Source organism: Brassica napus, chromosome C8 (genome assembly GCF_020379485.1).
Source record: "Brassica napus cultivar Da-Ae chromosome C8, Da-Ae, whole genome shotgun sequence".
Classification (NCBI taxonomy): Eukaryota; Viridiplantae; Streptophyta; class Magnoliopsida; order Brassicales; family Brassicaceae; genus Brassica; species Brassica napus.
The window spans coordinates 12,498,278-12,517,103 of NC_063451.1; the positions used below are offsets into that span (position 1 = coordinate 12,498,278).

At 34.0% G+C, this 18,826-nt stretch overlaps 2 protein-coding genes and 1 long non-coding RNA gene across 3 annotated transcripts; 2 read left to right on the forward strand and 1 right to left on the reverse strand.

The window, feature by feature from the left end:
* The first annotated feature begins 2,135 nt into the window (after positions 1 to 2,135).
* LOC106415509 (serine hydroxymethyltransferase 7) lies at positions 2,136 to 4,754 on the forward strand. The gene is made up of 4 exons (XM_013856249.3): positions 2,136 to 3,316; positions 3,639 to 4,044; positions 4,136 to 4,237; positions 4,327 to 4,754. The coding sequence occupies exons 1-4, from the start codon at positions 2,282 to 2,284 to the stop codon at positions 4,551 to 4,553; spliced, it is 1,770 nt and encodes a 589-aa protein (XP_013711703.2). The 5' UTR covers positions 2,136 to 2,281; the 3' UTR covers positions 4,554 to 4,754.
* A 1,989-nt stretch (positions 4,755 to 6,743) lies between these two features.
* LOC106411724 lies at positions 6,744 to 7,741 on the forward strand. The gene is made up of 4 exons (XR_001282419.3): positions 6,744 to 7,043; positions 7,152 to 7,249; positions 7,437 to 7,570; positions 7,638 to 7,741. It is a non-coding gene; the product is annotated as an uncharacterized LOC106411724 (long non-coding RNA).
* Positions 7,742 to 11,292: 3,551 nt separating this feature from the next.
* Positions 11,293 to 13,148, reverse strand: LOC106415912 (uncharacterized protein At4g37920-like). Its single transcript, XM_013856724.3, has 5 exons — positions 12,890 to 13,148; positions 12,237 to 12,737; positions 11,915 to 12,159; positions 11,652 to 11,839; positions 11,293 to 11,577 (listed from the first exon to the last, which is right to left on the reverse strand). Exons 1-5 carry the CDS (start codon positions 13,008 to 13,010, stop codon positions 11,418 to 11,420), a joined length of 1,215 nt encoding a protein of 404 aa, XP_013712178.2. The 5' UTR covers positions 13,011 to 13,148; the 3' UTR covers positions 11,293 to 11,417.
* Between the last annotated feature and the right edge of the window lie 5,678 nt (positions 13,149 to 18,826).

The following is an 18,826-nucleotide window of genomic DNA, read 5'->3' on the forward strand; positions in this document are numbered from 1 at the left end:
GGTCATTGCAGGGTCAGTAAACAATGATTTCGAGCCTTCAGAAATTAACGGACCGACCGTCGGATGGGATGGGGCCCACGGGCCGAGAAAGCGGGCGTGGGTGGCCCATTAGCCGTGAGCAGTCGGGGCGTTATAGACACGGAGAACTTTTACTATGATACTGATAAAGAGATCAATTGAGAAGAGACTAATTTTGATGTTTACAAGGTTTTGATTTCTCTGTTTCTTAAACTTTCCTTTTAGTGATTTTGATGTTTAGCATAATATAAATTGAAGACACAGCAAGAGGAGGAAGAAATTTGTGGAGAAAGGATGAGGATAGAGAGATATGTAAATAGGTTTGTAATTAGATTGAAGTGTAATATGGCTCGTGTTAGGTTGGATCCTGGGTTGGATCTGATTTTTTAAAATTTGTTTAAGTTTTATTAATTACGAATTGACCCCATTTATTAGTGATAAAATAAATTAAACCTAATTGTGTAGTTTTTACTAGGGGTGGGCACTTCGGTTATTTTTTCGCTTCGGTTCGAGTTCGGTTCGGTTTATTTAGTTTGGTTCTAGTATTTTCCCAACTGAAGTAAACCATAGTTTGTTTGGTTCGGTTCGGTTTATATTCGGTTCGGTTTGTATTCGGTTCGGTTTGTTTTTTGGATTGGTTTAATTAGGTTCTTCTTAGTTTAATTTTTTAAGAAAAAAATATGTTTTAAAACATAAATTATGTAAACATAAACTATGTAAATTAAATTAAATATAAAAGTGAAACAAAAACCTTTAAAAAAGTCACAAAAAATATATAAGAATTAAAACAAATGAAAATTAACTAAAGTAAAAAAACAAGCATCATTAGAAATATCTTTTATATCATTAAAATTAAAAAAAACTGCAATGAATCATCTTCTATGTGATATCATCAAAAAGCATGCAACAAATCAATAACTAGTATATGTCAATACACAAACTATACAAGTATTTATTTATATCTTTACTACTCTAAACCCATGATTCCATTATTTAGAATTGACACCACAAAAAAGATCTAGATGCAGGAAAAATATGCAGGAGACGTAGAGGAAAGAGACGCCATGGAGAAGAATTTTTGTTTTTAATAAAATTTGCTTTACGTTTTAAGTTTAGATTTAACATTCATGTTTACATATATAAGAATATAAGAATACAAACTTTTCTATTTTTTAAAAAATCAAATATTTTGATGATTACATATTAGGTTAGAAGAATATATGTTAATAAATGAAACATAGAAAATATGTGATTTAGTATTAGAATTTTAGTATATTGATATTACTAATATATTTAATTTAAATAATTACAAAACACATCGGTTTCTCGGTTCGGTTCTGTTTAAAACCGAACCAAACCGAACCATTCAGGTTAGAGAAATCTTCAACCGAATGATTTGAAATAGACTTTGGTACGGGTTGAATCGGTTTCGGTTCGGTTGGTTCGGTTTGACTCGGTTCGGTTCGGTTTTTTTGTCCACCCCTAGTTTTTACCATATTATTCTCTACTTTGTACATGTGGCATGTATTAACATAAAGATATAGTGATGTTATTGACATATTCAAATACTTGAGATGTTTACCACCATATTACACAATACTTGACGTAGTTGAGAAACTTTTTTCCTTAGATGTTTTGTATAATGAAACCTCTATAAATTAATAACGTTGGGACTGCACCAAAACTATAATTTTTTTATTAATTTATAGAAATATTAATTTATCGATATACTAATTGAATCAAAAACTCAATTTGGGACTATAAAATTATATTATTTTATAGAAATTTTTAATGTATATTAATTTATAGAGTATAAATTTAAAGAGGTTAAACAGTATTTGTTTATTCTGTCGCGCACTAAAATTGTATTGAATCTAATCCTTTCCACTTTTTTTTCCTTTTAACAAAGAAAAAACGTTTACATTTCGGTCAAAATGAATCTGTCTTGCTTTATTGGCTATATGAACTTTGGATTTGACACGATGCACTAATGGATCCTAATGCTACCGGCTATTAGCAGTTAACACGGTCACCGTAATTATTAGCCTCACCGAGAAAGTGTCCAGATTCATAGTTCGCAGGAAAGGCGTATCCGGTAATCTCCTCAAAATCATTTTCCACATAACTCGTTTCCTTATTTGTTCGCTCTTCGTCCTTGTTTCTTACCAAACCACAGAAAACAAAAAAAAAGCGAATCGCGAAACATATTCGTCTTCTCCATTAAAGATCTCTCTCTCTCTGTAAGATTCGTGTTCCAATTTGTATGGATTTGAGTGGCTCCGATTCTAACGTTTCATTAGGGTTTGGTTGCTCGCACGCATCATCATCAATGGCTCCGACTCCGAGAATACCGATTGCTGACGATTCGATTAATCTACAAGTCGATCCCAGTTTCCGATCATCGCCGGCCACTTTCCCGCCGATTCCGTTGCAGTTACTCGAACAGAAAGTCGCCGCCGTGGAGGAGCCAAAGAAAGGCGGAGATGAAAAGGAGGATGAGCACTTCAGAATCTTAGGTCACCATATGTGTCTCAAAAGGCAACGAGACTGTCCGCTTCTTCTAGCTCAATCCAAACATCCGAGGAGAACGATCGCTGGCGACACGGATCTTGAATCGAGACGTGCTGCTGTTCGTGCCTGGGGAGATCAGCCTCTTCATTTGGCGGACCCAGACATCCACGAGATCATGGAGAAGGAGAAGCAAAGGCAAGTCAAAGGAATCGAGCTGATTGCTTCCGAGAACTTCGTGTGTCGAGCTGTCATGGAAGCGTTGGGAAGTCACTTGACCAACAAATACTCTGAAGGCATGCCTGGAGCCCGATACTACACCGGGAATCAATACATCGACCAGATTGAGAATCTCTGCATCGGAAGAGCTCTTGCTGCCTTTGGTCTTGAATCTGACAAATGGGGTGTTAATGTTCAGCCCTATTCTTGTACCTCTGCCAATTTTGCAGTCTACACCGCTCTTTTACTTCCCGGTGAGCGGATCATGGGGCTTGATTCTCCTTCCGGTGGCCACATGAGTCATGGCTATTGTACTCCAGCTGGGAAGAAGATCTCGGCTACATCAATCTTCTTTGAGAGCTTTCCTTATAAAGTGAATCCCCAAACTGGGTATATTGATTACGATAAGCTTGAGGATAAGGCTCTTGATTACCGCCCCAAGATTCTTATTTGTGGAGGCAGCTCCTACCCTAGGGACTGGGATTTTTCAAGGGTTAGACAGATTGCTGACAAATGTGGAGCTGTTTTGATGTGTGATATGGCTCATATTAGCGGTCTTGTGGCCACTAAGGTTTGAATCTTCTTTCTTTTTCTTTTGTTTTTTTTTTTTTTTTAATTACCTCTTAGGTTTTAGATTTGATTGCCTAGCACTTGAATCGTAACTCAAGTATTATTGAGTGGGACTAAGTAACTCCGTGGTTCAAAAGCTTTAGATGGTTGACTACTTTCTAATCAAAGTCCTCTTTTGTAATAGGTTTGAATGATTGATTACTAGTTAGAAGCCTTATATTATAAAGTTTAAATTTAAGGAAATAATAACTGGATGTTGGTGTGGATATCGTTTGAAACTAATCCAGTACATTTTATTTCTCACTTTTGTTTGTCATCAACAGGAATGTTCTAATCCATTTGATCACTGTGACATCGTTACCTCCACTACCCACAAAGGTCTACGTGGTCCCAGAGGTGGTATCATCTTCTACAGGAGAGGACCAAAGATAAGAAAGCAAGCCCATCACTCCAGTCATTGCGACAGTTCCACACACTATGATTTAGAGGAGAAGATCAACTTTGCTGTTTTTCCCTCGCTACAAGGAGGTCCTCACAACAACCATATCGCAGCTCTCGCCATTGCCTTGAAACAAGTGGCTACTCCAGAGTACAAAGCTTACGTGCAACAGATGAAGAAAAATGCTCAAGCTTTAGCATCAGCTCTGCTTAGAAGAAAATGCAGACTGGTTACAGGTGGCACAGACAACCATTTGTTGCTCTGGGATCTCACTCCTTTGGGCTTAACTGGTACCTTACAAGAAGTCACTCAACCTTACCACTCACTGATCCTAATGTTAGAGTTTTGTCTGATTTTTCTTTTTATGCGACTGATTTGCAGGGAAAGTCTACGAAAAGGTCTGTGAGATGTGCCATATAACCTTGAACAAGACTGCTATATTTGGTGACAATGGTACAATATCTCCTGGAGGTGTAAGGATAGGTAAGCTCACGGGTTTATTTTGCATTTCACATTCTTATTCATTAATATATCGCTTCTTTGCCTAAACTTGAGGGTTTTTAACCAATAAGGGACACCGGCGATGACAACTCGAGGCTGTGTAGAGTCTGATTTCGAGACAATAGCGGATTTTCTGATGAAAGCAGCTCAGATAACGAGTGCGTTGCAGAGAGAACATGGCAAGTCACACAAGGAGTTTGTGAAGAGTCTATGCTCTAACAAAGAGATATGTGATCTTAGAAACCGAGTTGAAGCATTTGCTTTGCAGTATGAGATGCCTGCTGCTTCTCGGATTTGAATTGAAATGAAGAAAAATTCTACCAAACTGCTTTGTTTGGTTTTCTCCGCGGGGCATTTTTTGAGTTATATCCTGTAAATTAGAGTAATTATATATATATATATTTTTTATTTTTTTTGTAATTTGATTGCACACTTTTTTCATTGTAGTTCTGTACACATTCCATAGGGTGGGATAAATCTATAGACATGTTTCTACACAGTTGGTTCTCTAATTAAAAGGTTTCTTATTAGGGAAAATTACATAAAAATATTCAACTAATTTTCGTGAAGTTTTTTAATACTTAAAACTTTTCGTCGTCCAGTTTAAAACGTTAACTATTATTGTATTCATTTGAATACACATACTTTAAAACTATATCCATTATAATACCCAAACTGTATTTATTTTAATTAAAAATATTAATAAATTTCAAATAAAATTTAAAAATCTAAAAAATTTAAGAAAATTTTTAAATTTTTTTTATTTAAAATTTAAGTGTTATCCAAAACTTTAAAATTTTAGTTTATTTAAAACTTAAAACTAATATTTAAAACTTATACTTAATATAAAAAACAAACTAAATTGAATATTTAAAACTTTAAAATTTTATAACATAATATAAGATTATCCACTATTTAGTTTATTTTTAAAACGTAAAATAAAATTAGAACCTCTATCCAGACGGTTTTGGCGATTGCGAGTGCGATCGTACCTTTCATTTGCTCAACCCTACCCTAATTCTATTCAAGCCATGATCAAACCTTCGATGCTTATGTGTCATTTGTTCTTCATTCTTTTTGAAAACATATTTGTATACTACAGATTGAAAGTTACGTTGTTTTTTTACAATTCGTTTGTGCAATCTCCGGCATGGAATATGTGACCATGTTCGATGACAAAACAACCAATCTAGTTCTGTTAGATTCAAGTGGTAAGAGCATCTCCAACCCAACTTTAAATAATCAAATTTTGAAGTTTTGTGTCATTTCAACCCAACCCCAAAACTATTTTTTATCTTCTTTTTGGTTCTATTGTTATTTATTTTCATAAATATTAGTAACTTTTGTAATGTTAAAGAACTATAATCCAAATAAATAAATTTTTAAGAATTTTTTTAAAGATTCATGGTTGGAGTAAATATCTCTCAAATCCTCATTTTGAGGTTTTGCTCCCCTTAAAAAGAGGTATTGGGTTGGAGATGCTCTAAGGAACTCATTCTAACCGTTTTTCTTTGGAAACAAATGACATGGAAACCACCATGGATTATCATTGACACGGAGATGGAAGAAAATGGACAATCTCAATTTTGGTTTCATAATCAAAATTGTGATTTTGTCATAGTGAAGCAACAGTAAAAGTATTTGAGGATATTTTATTGGTTCTTTAATCTTTACTGTAATTTTTTGTTATATGGCGATATTCTTATAATTATGAAAATTAGTAGTTTCAATCTTTATTCCTTTTTAAAGAATCAGTATATTTGATTCTTAATAGATGGCTATGTATGGATCTAAATTGGAATTTGGCCAATGTTATACAACAAAAAGAGTCACAAAGGAAAGTTTGGGATTTGTAATGGAAGCTTGATCTCCAACATGAATCTGCCATCATTAAAACATTTTTATTACTCTGATTTTTTTTATTTTTTTCACGTCATTAAAGTGCCGGTAACTTCTTTTGGACTTATGATGGGTCTTTGTTCTCTTGGGTTTGGCATCGTCCTAATGGGCCTTTGAAATATTGGACCGGATCTTCAAAACTATTTTAGAGAGGTAAAGTCAACCTCCAACAATAGCTCTCAGACCCGACGTGTTTCAGATTGCTAGCCAAATTGGGAATTGATTATGATCTGGGTAGCATATATGTGACTGGCAGTTTATGATTTAAAAACCGGGCTTAAGATTATGATCCTTCGATTTAATTGCTGATTTAGCTTGATGTGTGATTGAGATCAATCAAGAGATATTGATTTTTACCTTTGCGGAAAGTGAATTGATTTGGCATGAGTAATAATTTTCTTTTTCGGGTTTCATGTGGATATATAAATCTTTTATGAAAGATTTACATTCTAGGACAGTTTCTAAGTTTATAATTTTATCATAGGTCACTTGTTGCTCCTAACACACTTCATTGTACTTTTTTCCAGCAAAACCTATAGCAAATTTTCTCTTTTACCTTTTTGTCTTAATTAAAGCAACAAACCAAAATTTTCTTTTGTAAATTTTTATCGGCGTAAGCGAGAGTGGTTCTGCACCACTCATTAACATGTGATCCAATGGCCACAATCTATAGATAAATCATGATGTGATTTATACTAATTTTCAGCCTTTGGATCTTTTGATCTAGATTCAAAACAAACAATTCAGATTATACAACAACTCAAACAAGCTAGTTCTATTAAATCCGACGAAATGCTTTATGCCTCCTCCACCACCGTAAAATCCTCACTTTCTGCTAAAACCTACGGCGGATCAGATTGTCATACATTATGTTCTTGTTCTTGTGAAGGTGAGTTAACCACAACTGTTCTTGTTGATTTCAATTCCCAAATTCAATTTATGGGTTTCATTCCCTTACTGATTTTTTTTGTTTCTTTTTGTTTTCCTGGGATGAAAGTAACTTTTTCATGCGTCTTCAGTTTTAGTGTTGTTTAATTTTATTTTTCGTATAAGAAGTGGAACTTATCGAAGTTGGGTTGAAGAGCAGTTCACCAGGTGATAATTATCATCTCTCTCTCTCTCTCTCTCTCTCTCTCTCTCTGGCATTTCATCATGATTGATTCGCTTGGTTGGATGATTTCTTATGAGAAAATTCACTTGAAATCCGACTTGGTTGTTGTTTTCTCCGGAGAAATTGAGATAGGAGGAAACTAAGTTGTTGTTGGTCCTGGAGACATTACAGAGTATAAAATGAGAAAAACGGTGGCGGAGAAGAGAAGATACAGCTGCTGCTGAGATGAGAGCGTTGGCTTATCCTACAACAAGAACCATTTCAGAGCCATTGTTATCTATGCGGAAGTTGCAAGATTCAATATTGTGAGTCTTTTTATATTAGCTGCTTTGTAGTTATGATGCTTTCTTAATACAACTCGATTGCCTTCAGGAACAACCTTCACCTTATGATAAAGTTGTTTTCGAGGCTGTTAGTTACTTGATCTCTGAGGTCAAGGATGTGTACAGTTGCAGTATGGATTTGTTTTTTTGGTCTTTGGTTGGTCTATGTTTTTGTGTTTTGGATCTTGCCTTATGGGTTGCAGCATCAATATTGTTTTGATGGCTGGGTTTTATGGGTGTAGGCAGTTGTTGTAATATGTTCTATCGCTTGTTTGGACAATTCTCTTGAACTTGTTATTTTTATAATATTATCAGTTTACCAAAAAAAGGAAATGGAAGTCTTGCAACAAAAATGTATTAACAATGTTCAAAACTGATATTTGCATGTGTACACCAAGAATATACAATATTGTACAAAATTGGTCACAACAATGGTTGTACATATGTACAAACATATACATCGGCAATATAAGCAACACAAAATCAAACACTTATGATAATATACAATATTGTACATGTGTACAACACCAAAAGAATTGATCACAACAATGGTTGTACACATGTACAATTAACATATAACATCGGGAATATAAGCAACACCAAATCAAACACTTATGATATCAAGTATCAATTAAGTACCAAAATAACCTCTATTCACAAACACCCCTTTCATTCACGTTAACCACTCATCCTCGTCCTTTTACAAAGAAAAATTTCTCTCTTTCATTCACATGTACACGTGTACAATCAGGACTGTGTACTATGATATTATGTAGTTACCCAATGTAATTTGTGTACACAAGTATGGTTGGTGTACACAAATGTAATACAAATTTTTTTAAAATATATGAATTAAATGTGAGTATTAAAAATCAAAACCGGTGTATTCTGGTAGAATTGATGCAGATTTCAACAAGCAGCTCTCCGGTTAGATATTCATGAGACTCATTTTTGCTTATTTTCCAAAAAAAAAAAATCATTGGCATTTTCGTAATTAACTGCTTCGTCTTCCTCAAAAAGTCACTAGAGTTCTGCAACTTAACAATGCAGCCGCCATGAATTCTTTTCAGTTAATCTTTATTTTTATTCATTTTAGCAGCAATTTCACTTCAAACTTGTAGAACTTTCATACACTGAATGATTTTAGCCTTCAGAAGAACATAAAACTAAGATTTTGCATTTCTCCACCTAATGTACCGATTAACACTAAATCGACACGTTCATCAATCCACGAGCGTTTAAGTTCATCTTTCTCCCATCGCTTACTCTGTCTCGCCATCCTGGATTCCTAATCTCCGTCGTAAGCCGGCATCTCTTCCTGACAATCTCTTTCGGATTTGGTCAAAAATCTAAAAACTTTTGGTCATAAACGAAACATGTGGGTCAAATTAAAAGACTTTAAACTGTTTTGTTTTGGTGTTTTCTTAGATTTTAGAATTTAAAATTTTTCAAAATGTAACAGGGCATGAAGCAACTAAGCAAAAGAAGATAACAAGATTTGGTTAATTTGGTTGAAGGGTAAGACTGTAAAATAACAATAAAAAACTACCTTAGTAGTGGAAAATGTCTTTTGATGAAATAAAAACTCGGAAAGTGTCCTATAGTGTAAATCACTCATCTTTTATCTTCTTGTCCCACTATATTCTTTTACTTAAAATAAATTGAAAAGGTTTGTCCTCCTCTATATTTTTTCGTTTTGTTTTTTTTTTTTTTTTTTCACTGTTTGTGTGTCGGTTTTATTGTTATTTTCCAACATTTTTTATAAGTCCTTACGAATCTCTTCGAGTTTCTGATCTCACATTACCTGTTGGATTCATGTGTTCTCAGATCAATTTAGATCTGGCTGATATTTGATCGGGCAATTGGGTCAGACATTTTTGTTATCGTGTTGCCTTAAAAGAGCCGTTAGTCTATATAACATGTACAAAACTGTAATATCTTGATTTGTGGTACATGGAAAAGTTTAAGAGAATTGATTTGACTACTTATGTCACCAAAGGTGACTTACCTTTTCCGTCACACATTCATTTAGAACTCCAACGTTAAATGTACTTGAGCTGGAGTAGTGCAAGGATGGGTGATCTATCGGGAAGTGGTTCGTGATACTGTGCGAGTGAGACCAAAAAACGAGAAAAGATCGAGTGGTGATTGTAGTGTTAGTAAACACGACTTTCGGGCCTTAGAAAAATTAACGCACCGTCCGTCGGATGGGATGGGGCCCACGGGCCGAGAGAGCGAGCGTGGGTGGCCCATTAGCCGTGGGCGGTCGGGATGTTATAAGTGGTATCAGATCTTGTTAGTCGTCTTGGTTCTGATCCGATAGGTGTCTTGAGACCTTTTCACGGGGTGCAATGAGGACATTGCGTTCTTTGAGATGGGTTGAATTGTAACATCCTGGTTTGTGGTGTATGGAAAAAACTTAAGAGAATTGATTTGGCTATCTATGTCACCAAAGTTGACTTATCTTTTCTGTCACACATCCGTTTAGAATTCCAGAGTTAATCGTGTTTGGACTGTAGTAGTAAAAAGATGGATGACCTATCAGAAAGTGGTTCGTGATACCGTGCGAGTGAGGCCAAAATACAGGGAAAGGTCGGGTTGTGATTGCATGGTTAGTAAACAAAACTTTCAGGACTTAGAAAAATTAATGCACCGTCAGTCGGATGGGATGAGGCCCACACCCCGAGAGAACGGGTGTGGGTGGCCCATTAGCCATGAAGCAGCATAGGCGTTATAAAAACCAACACATTGTCTTTGTCGAAGAATGTTTCTATGCCATTCGTATTTTTTCCATCCAGAAAGCCAAAAACCATTTGGTCGTTTTTCACCAGTCATTGTCTAAATACTTTTTGAAGCCATAAGTATGTTTTCAGTTAAATCGTCCCCATAATATATATCTTTTTCTTATCCAAAATTTTTAAAACTGTGGGAACTAAAATCTGTAATCAATAATTTTATTGAACAAGGAAAACGATGAGAAAGAATCTATGTAGGGTTGTACAGCCTCTTCGTACAACCAAACTGATATTTTCCGCTCATAGAAGGCAGTGATTATTGTTATTTGACAAAAAAAACTGTTAAAATTGGATAAATTTAAAAGAAACAAATTAACACATGCGCGGTGCAACTTGATCGCATAATCGTTTGATAAGAAGTCAAAACACCTTATCCATTAGGCCACATGCACCTTTGCCTAATCGCATAATCGTTTCTATTACCTTTTCAATGTCAACTTGTAGGTGATTTTACTTAAAAGCATCAATATCGAAAACTGGTTACTTGTTAAAAAACTTCATTTAATATATAACTACAACCAGTTATAAAAAAGTTTATATATTCAATAAATAAAAAAAGTACATTGAAATGTTAAAAATACTTATATTTTAAAACAAAATTTTTTGCCAAACTAATTATATGGTGAAATAGGGGAAGTATAAAATACTGTAGTAAGCAAGACAAACTTTATAGGGAATTTGCACCTAATAACCATAAAAAAAAACACAAACTCACTATCTAACCAAAAACACTCTCTGTCTCTTTATTTCTCTTTCTATCTCTCTCTAACCTTTTACTAAAAATCTAATTACTCTTTTTTTTTTTGGTTATTTAGCAAATAAGCCCCTTTAAATCCCAAAGATAGATCAAAATTAAGAGCTGCGGAGGGAAACCTTCAACGTTCCCTACACATGTCTTTAGCCTTAAGGTGGTATCGAATATTTGTGAACTAGTAGTGAAACCTGGAGAATGTAAAACACAATATACATACACGACAATAAAAACTAAAAAACTAAAAAAAAAACAGAGAGCTTAGGATCTTTATAATCTCAAATCACATATATTTCTTCTCAACAACCAGCTTGAGTTGTTCCATTTTGGCGATAAGCTCAGGATGCATAAGGTCCTTGGCTTCCTTCACTAAACTCCCTTCTCTACTGAAATGATACGCCTCCAGCACCGTTTTTATCAAGCTCTGCAAATGCTCAGGCGTCCTACACAGAAACATCCTCAGATTCCATATCTATAATATAAAACTCAGTTCTAGTTTAGTTTTCTCTGTCCTTACGTGTACAAGTAGTCTACATCAGTCCCTTCAAGCTCCTCTCCAGGGGTAAAAGCGTCTTGTAGAGCGCTCATCTGTTCCTTGGGATCCTCTATGGATAGTAGATACTTGAGTATTCGCACCTCTTTAGGCATAAGCCTCTGCAGATTCCCTCTGGCCGTAACGTACAAATGATACAATATGTCTTTCACCTGTCAAAAAACAAAGACCAGATGGCTCAAACTAGATTGATTCCAAGAAAAAATGTAAAATCATCCATTTAGTACCTCATCTTTCATCATGTTGGATTCCTTTGCAGCAGACCAAGCTTTTGTGATCATAAGAACCAAAGCCGAGTCAAGCTGATTCTTCTCAGCCAAACTGTCAATCTTTCTGCAGGCAGCATCAAGAGAAGGTGAATTGATTATGTCTTGCAGCTTCATTTCCGCGGCGTTTAGTGCATCAATACTTTCTGTTGAAGTGTCATAAGCTTGTACAGCCGCGATACACAACTTCCCAAGTGATGCAAGGACTTTCAGAAGAAAATAAACATAACAAAATCAGCACACGGTGTTTCAACCAAAACAAACAAGTAAAAAAGAATATTACCAGTCTGCTCATCCGGATTGTCATAGTAGGATTCGGCAACAGTGTGCAAATGGTCGAAAAACTCGTTAGTGAAATCTTTACGTCGCCTGGCAACAAGTTGGCCAATGTCAGCAGGTGATGTCGTCTTGATGACATTTAAAAGCTCATTGTGCCTTTGAACGTCTTCATCAACCTCCTTTAGCTTTCTTGCAAGACGAAGAACCTTGTGCTTCATCTCAGGGTTAGCCTCCTCAGAATCAGCTCGATCCCGACACCTTTTGTAGAAATGGGGACGGATGTTATCCCATTCTTTGCTGAAAGCGAGCAGCCTTCGCCAATCAGATGGTGAGGGCTTGTCAACCATGAAAACCTCAATTAGCTTGTCGCAAACTTTGACCATCTTCTGCTCATCTACCACACTTTCGTCTTTCTTCTCTTTAGGCGTTACAACACTTTTATCATCCACAACAGCGGAAACAGCGAACCGGTGAGGACTTTTATTCTTCAAGTTTAGGAAATAACCTACCAAGTGTAGTAGCAACAACAAGGCCAAATAAAATTTATCTAATTTTCCCAATTAAAATTACTTGCATCGAAAATCTTCGGATTCGCAAGCAAGGAAAACAAGACTTGGTATAGATAAATCCTTCATAATCAAGAACATAGAAGCTTACCTTGTCCGATTTGAAGCGCACGGGTAGTGAGTCGCACATGACTTCCGGCACAAAAGGAAGGAGCTCTATATTCTACGGAGCAAAAGCTAGAAACCGCACAAGAGCAAGAAACAGAAACCATTTTCTCTGACAGATGGATAGAGGGTTTTAGCTGGATGAAGATGGGAAAGAAAAGAAAATCGTTCCCTTTAGTCTATTGGTTTTGATTACCCCCAAAAACAAAAAGATGGGAAAGAAATGAGCTCTATTGACGTTTTTGAGATATTCTTTTAACTTCGTGGGTCTTTCCGGAATACACTTTATTTTCTACATAGCCCAATCAGACGGCCCAACAGGATCAATGCTAGTTAAAATCTCATGGGTATTTTATCCGGACCCAAAAACTCAAACCGGAACAGACCCCAAAAAAAACGGTTCGGGTATGTCCGGGTAATGCTATTTTATCCTATTGGATCTTTTTGTGAAAGACCTGCGGATCTTGGACCTGACCCCATGGATACTCCAAAATTTCTATTATATATTAGGTATATATATGATTGTTTCGGTATATTTTTGATATTACGAATATCTTTTTAAAAAATTTGGGTTTGGGTTTTCAGGTATAGTTTTAGGTTTTGGGTAAAATTTTAGATTTTAAAAATATAATTCGGGCAATCAGATAAAATTTCGCGTATTTTTCATGTTTTTGAGTCAGATTTTGAATAAAATTTTGGATATTTTTTGGATATTTAAATCTTTTCAGGTATTTTTTGTATTTTGGATATTTTCGGGTAGGACCTGACATGACCCGACCTGGATCCAACCCACACTTGAACCGACAAATTCTAATTAGCATATTGGGTCAAAATATATAAAAGACCCAAACCAGTCTGGACCCGACATCATCTGAACTGAACCCGAACCGACAAATTCTAATTATCCTACTGGATCTAAATATTTAAGATCTGAAAGATCCGGACCCGATAAGATCTGATATAAATCCAACCCGAAAACCTGAACGAGGGACTCACATCAAAAACTCTGCTTTCTTTGCAAGCTATATCTATCAATTATCTTAGACAAAATTACTAGGTTTAACTTTTATTATTAAAAACTGAAATATTACTGGATTAACTCACATAAAAGTCTTATAGCTCGAATCTGTAAAAAAGACACTAAAACCCAACAAAATAAAGTTATTTACCCTCTATAACATTCCTTTTGGTAAATATTACTTACTCTCTTTTCGTTTCGTTAAAATAAATGTTTTTTCAACAAACTGTTTTACAAAAATAGACTTTTCTACAAAAATAGACTTTTCTAAACATATATTATTAAACAAAACACATTTGATATTGATTTAAAATTTATTTTGAAAATACACTTTTTGAAATTTTATTTCGAAGAGTATATTTTTATTCTGTGTTCTTGGAAGGAAAAATATTGTATCTTTATATCTTTTATATTAAAACAGAAGTCACAACCTTGATTCATGTGTGATTTTTTTAAAAAATAGACCTAATAGACATATTCCTAGAAAGTCATATTACATTTAATATCTAATCTTATCATTTAAATTTTGGGTCTACCAGAAATTTTTATTGGGATATCAATAATTAGATTTAAACCATAGATGATCCATTAGATTTATAGATAGTATAAATTAAATAGATATAATTTAATATGTAATACTATACCTCTATATGCTAAATATTTAAATATTTTTCGATGTTAACTTTTAAAATTATAAAGATTTTTTTTTAAATAACAAAAATCATATTATCTAACAATATTTAATATTTACTACCTTAAACCAATGAAAACAAATTTTAAACTATATAGTTTATTTTAAAAATTAAACAAAAACTAAATGTTTAATTATTTACTCGATAATATAAATCTATGAAACGAAAAGTTTAATTTTTTAAAAACTTTATAAATTTATGAAATATTACAATATCTTTGAATATGACAATAAAATAATATTTTACTAATCTTTATATATATAGTTACGATTTTAATAATGAAATAATAATCCGAAAAAATATATATATATAAGAAGATACAAATACATGTGAAAGTTTGAAACAATCTATTCAATGAAAAAATATACAGTAAACTTATTATGTTTTAAAAATTGATAGACACATATATATTATAATATATACCAATTTATAATTGAAAACAAAATATTTATATAAAAATAAATAAAAACAAGAACCTGTGCGGTTGCGCGGATCGAGATCTAGTTTTATATTATTGGTGTTTTTGCCAAAACTAACCCACAACTTGATTTTAACCCCAAACCTATACCCAAACTTGAATCAAATGCAAAACTAACCTAAAAGCCTAGTAAAATTACAGCTCAGCCCATTGTGACCAAACAAAAAAACAGAAGCCATTTTTACGAATATAGCCCTAGTAAATCGTCTGAATCGTCTGAGATGTTGGAAGTCGTCTGGACGACTGAAGTGTAAGTCGTCTGGTACCGGTTTATTTTAAAAATAATTTATAAATCTTGTAAAAAAATATTTTGATGTGTGAAAAATAAAAATCAAGTAATTATAAACAGTTTTAAGTGATATAAATTAAGATATGATAAAATTGATTTGTTTTGAAGATAGATGAGTGGAAGTAGTGAATCATGAAATACTTTGGTTTAGGAGTTTGGCAAACATATGTTGTAGTATTGTATGTATTGTTAGGGTTAGATTTTGGAAAACTAAAATGTTTTTTTCAAAAATTAGTTTTCACTTATATGTGTTTATTTATGTGTATAGTAAACACTTTTCAAGTTTGATTTGATTTTATGAAGTCTTTAATTAGATAATTAAGTTTAGGGGTTATGTTTAGGGTGTGGACGACTTATATTTCAGTCGTCTGTTGAATAATTTACTCGGACGACGTATATTTCAGTCGTCTGGTGAAGAAATTAAAACAGACGACTTACATGTAAGTCGTCCAAATATTCCCGCCTAAATTTTTTTAAAAAAATTATTTTCCCGCTTAACTAATTTAAACCAGACGACTTACTTGTAAGTCGTCTGGAAAGTCTTCTATTTTAGTTTCCCGCTAAAAATATTTAATTTCCCGCTAAAAATATTAAACTCTTCTGGACGACTTACATGTAAGTCGTCTGTTTTAATTTCTTCACCAGACGACTGAAATGTAAGTCGTCCAGGAAGTCGTCTGAGTCAAAAATATTTAACCTAATTGGATTTTTTGTCTCCCTATATAAAGAAAAATTTATACATTCTCTCTCCTCCTCTCAAATGGCTGCAACAAAAATGTAATGTTCATCATTCTAAAACTCTCCAACCTCTCTCTCATCTCTTTGACTTGAAAACACCAAACTTTATATGAATTTTTCAGTTTTGTCTCATGTATTTCTTACTAATCTATCTCTTTTGCAGGTTTTTAATCAAATGGTACTCATCTTCCACTAATTTAAAGGTAAATCTATTAATTTTATATATGTATTTTTGTGTGTTCTATAAATGTAGATTTATCTAATCTTCCACTCATTTTCTCTATTTTAAAGTCATTAGAACGTTTCTGGATATGCAAGTTTTTCAGATCTGGATTTGATATGCAGGTTTTTCAGATCTGGAAGACTTCTTGGACGACTTACCTGTTAGTCGTCTGGAAGTCGTCTGGACTTCTTGGAAGTCTTCTGACAAAGTCGTCTGGACTTCCAGGAAGTCGTCTGGACTTCCAGGAAGTCGTCTGGACTTCCAGGAAGTCGTCTGGACTTCCAGGAAGTCGTCTGACGAAGTCTCCCTTTCATAATAGATCTGAGCGTTTTGGTAAGTTCTTATGTCTGATTTTTCTGTATTTGGTAACTTCTTGTTGTATAAAGTTCTTACTCTTTTCCCAAACTAAAACTCTCCAAACCCACTTTAATCTCTTTGACTTGAAAACACCAAACTTTATATGAATTTTCCAGTTTTGTCTCATGTCTTTCTTACTAATCTATCTTTTTGCAGGTTTTTAATTAGATGGTATTCATCTTCCACTAATTTAAAGGTAGATCTATTATTTTTAGATATGTATTTTTGTGTGTTCTGTAAAGGTAGATTTATCTAATCTTTCACTCATTTTTTTCTGTTTTTAAGCCATTTGAACGTTTTTGGATATGCAGGTTTTTCAGATCTGGATTTAATATGCAGGTTTTTCAGATCTGGAAGACTTCTGGGACGACTTACCTGTTAGTCGTCTGGAAGTCGTCTGGAAGTCGTCTGGACTTCTTGGAAGTCTTCTGACAAAGTCGTCTGGACTTCCTGTAAAGTCGTCTGGAAGTCGTCTGAACTTCTTAAAAGTCTTCTGACAAAGTCGTTTGAACTTCCTGGAAGTCGTCTGGACTTCTTAGAAGTCGTCTGGACTTCTTAAAAGTCGTGTGGTCTTGTCTACTCAAGTGGAATCCAAGCTTGTCTTTGTAGAGAAATGATCTATAATAGTTTTGTTTGTGGTCTGTTTTGTGAATTGCATGTCTACTCTTTTAGTTGTGATTTTTTTGTAAAATCAGTAATAATGTTTTCCAAGATGTATTAAATGTGCTAACAATGTGTTTACACATTTACAAATCAATGAAATAATAGACTTCAGTAGCCTTTTTCTTATCTTTGGATCTCTCATATGCAATAATAAACTCCAATGGCCTTTTTCTCATCTTAATAAACAAGAATGTTGGTAGCTTTATATTGATACAACATTTTAAGAAGCATTTTAACCCTTCTTCCAACTCATAACAATAGTCATCATTATTGTCTATAACAATAATACTTAAGAGATGGAAACAAACAATAGTAACTAGTCAAAGCATATCATATTTTATTATAAGTTTGCGTTGAAAAACTTAGTCAAATTTAGTAAAACTAAGGGAGAGAACATATTTTGTAAATATGAGTTTTACATATCTTGAAGTTACTTATCACTCTTAAAAATATAAGTTATTCAAAAACTAACGTAGAAGACTTAAAAACTAGCGGAGAAGACGCGGACGACTTCAATCTAAGTTGTCCAGACGACTAAACTATACGTTGTCTGGTCAACGCAGAGGTTATTTTTGCAATTGACTTTGAAATCTGTTATTTCGGACGACTGAAAAATAAGTCGTCTACTATTGTTTGGCTAAAAAAAAAACTCCAAAAAGCTAGACGACTTACATTTCAGTCGTCATAGGTTAGTTTTGCATTTGACTGGATTATTTCAGAACTTTGACTTTTCTGGACGACTTACATTTCAGTCGTCTAGTGAAAATTAAAATAATAATATTTTTTTTAAAGTAGACGACTTACAGTTAAGTCGTCATAGGTAGTTTTGCAATTGAAAAAAAAAACTTCAAGATTTAATTATATACAGACGACTTATAATTCAGTCGTCCACGAGACGACTGAAATGTAAGTCGTCCAGGATTTACGAGGTTTGACCAGAATCTCGGAAAAAAATCCTGGACGACTTACAAGTAAGTCGTCTCGTGGACGACTGAATTATAAGTCGTCTGTGTATAATTAAATTTTGAAGTTTTTTTTTTCAATTGCAAAACTAATTTTAAAGTTAAGTCGTCTACTTTTAAAAAAACTATTATTATTTTAATTTTCGCCAGACGACTGAAATGTCAGTCGCCTGGGGAAGTCAAACTTCTGAAATTATCCAGTCAAATGCAAAACTAACCTATGACGACGGAAATGTAAGTCGTCTAGGTTCTTTGGAATTTTTTTTGAAACCAAACAAAAACAGACGACTTAACTTTCAGTCGTCTCAGGTTACAGATTTCAAAGTCAATTGCAAAAATAACCTCTGCGTTGACCTGACGACTTCCAGGTAAGTTGTCTACAGCCAGACAACTTCCCAAGTAAGTTGTCTGACGAACAGATCTGGAAAAAAATTCGATGTCATACCTTAAATTGGTGAGATAAGTTCCTTAGCATACATAAGGCTTCTCCAAGCACACAGAAT

Excerpts from the sequence above, each read along its gene's own strand:
- LOC106415509 (XM_013856249.3), top strand. The coding sequence starts at position 2,282 with ATGGATTTGAGTGGCTCCGATTCTAACGTTTCATTAGGGTTTGGTTGC. Across the intron at positions 4,045-4,135 it reads CACTCCTTTGGGCTTAACTG|GGAAAGTCTACGAAAAGGTC; the intron begins GTACCTTACAAG and ends ACTGATTTGCAG. Across the intron at positions 4,238-4,326 it reads TCCTGGAGGTGTAAGGATAG|GGACACCGGCGATGACAACT; the intron begins GTAAGCTCACGG and ends TTAACCAATAAG.
- LOC106415912 (XM_013856724.3), bottom strand. The coding sequence starts at position 13,010 with ATGGTTTCTGTTTCTTGCTCTTGTGCGGTTTCTAGCTTTTGCTCCGTA. Across the intron at positions 12,160-12,236 it reads CAATCCGGATGAGCAGACTG|TCCTTGCATCACTTGGGAAG; the intron begins GTAATATTCTTT and ends TTCTTCTGAAAG. Across the intron at positions 11,840-11,914 it reads CCAACATGATGAAAGATGAG|GTGAAAGACATATTGTATCA; the intron begins GTACTAAATGGA and ends GTTTTTTGACAG.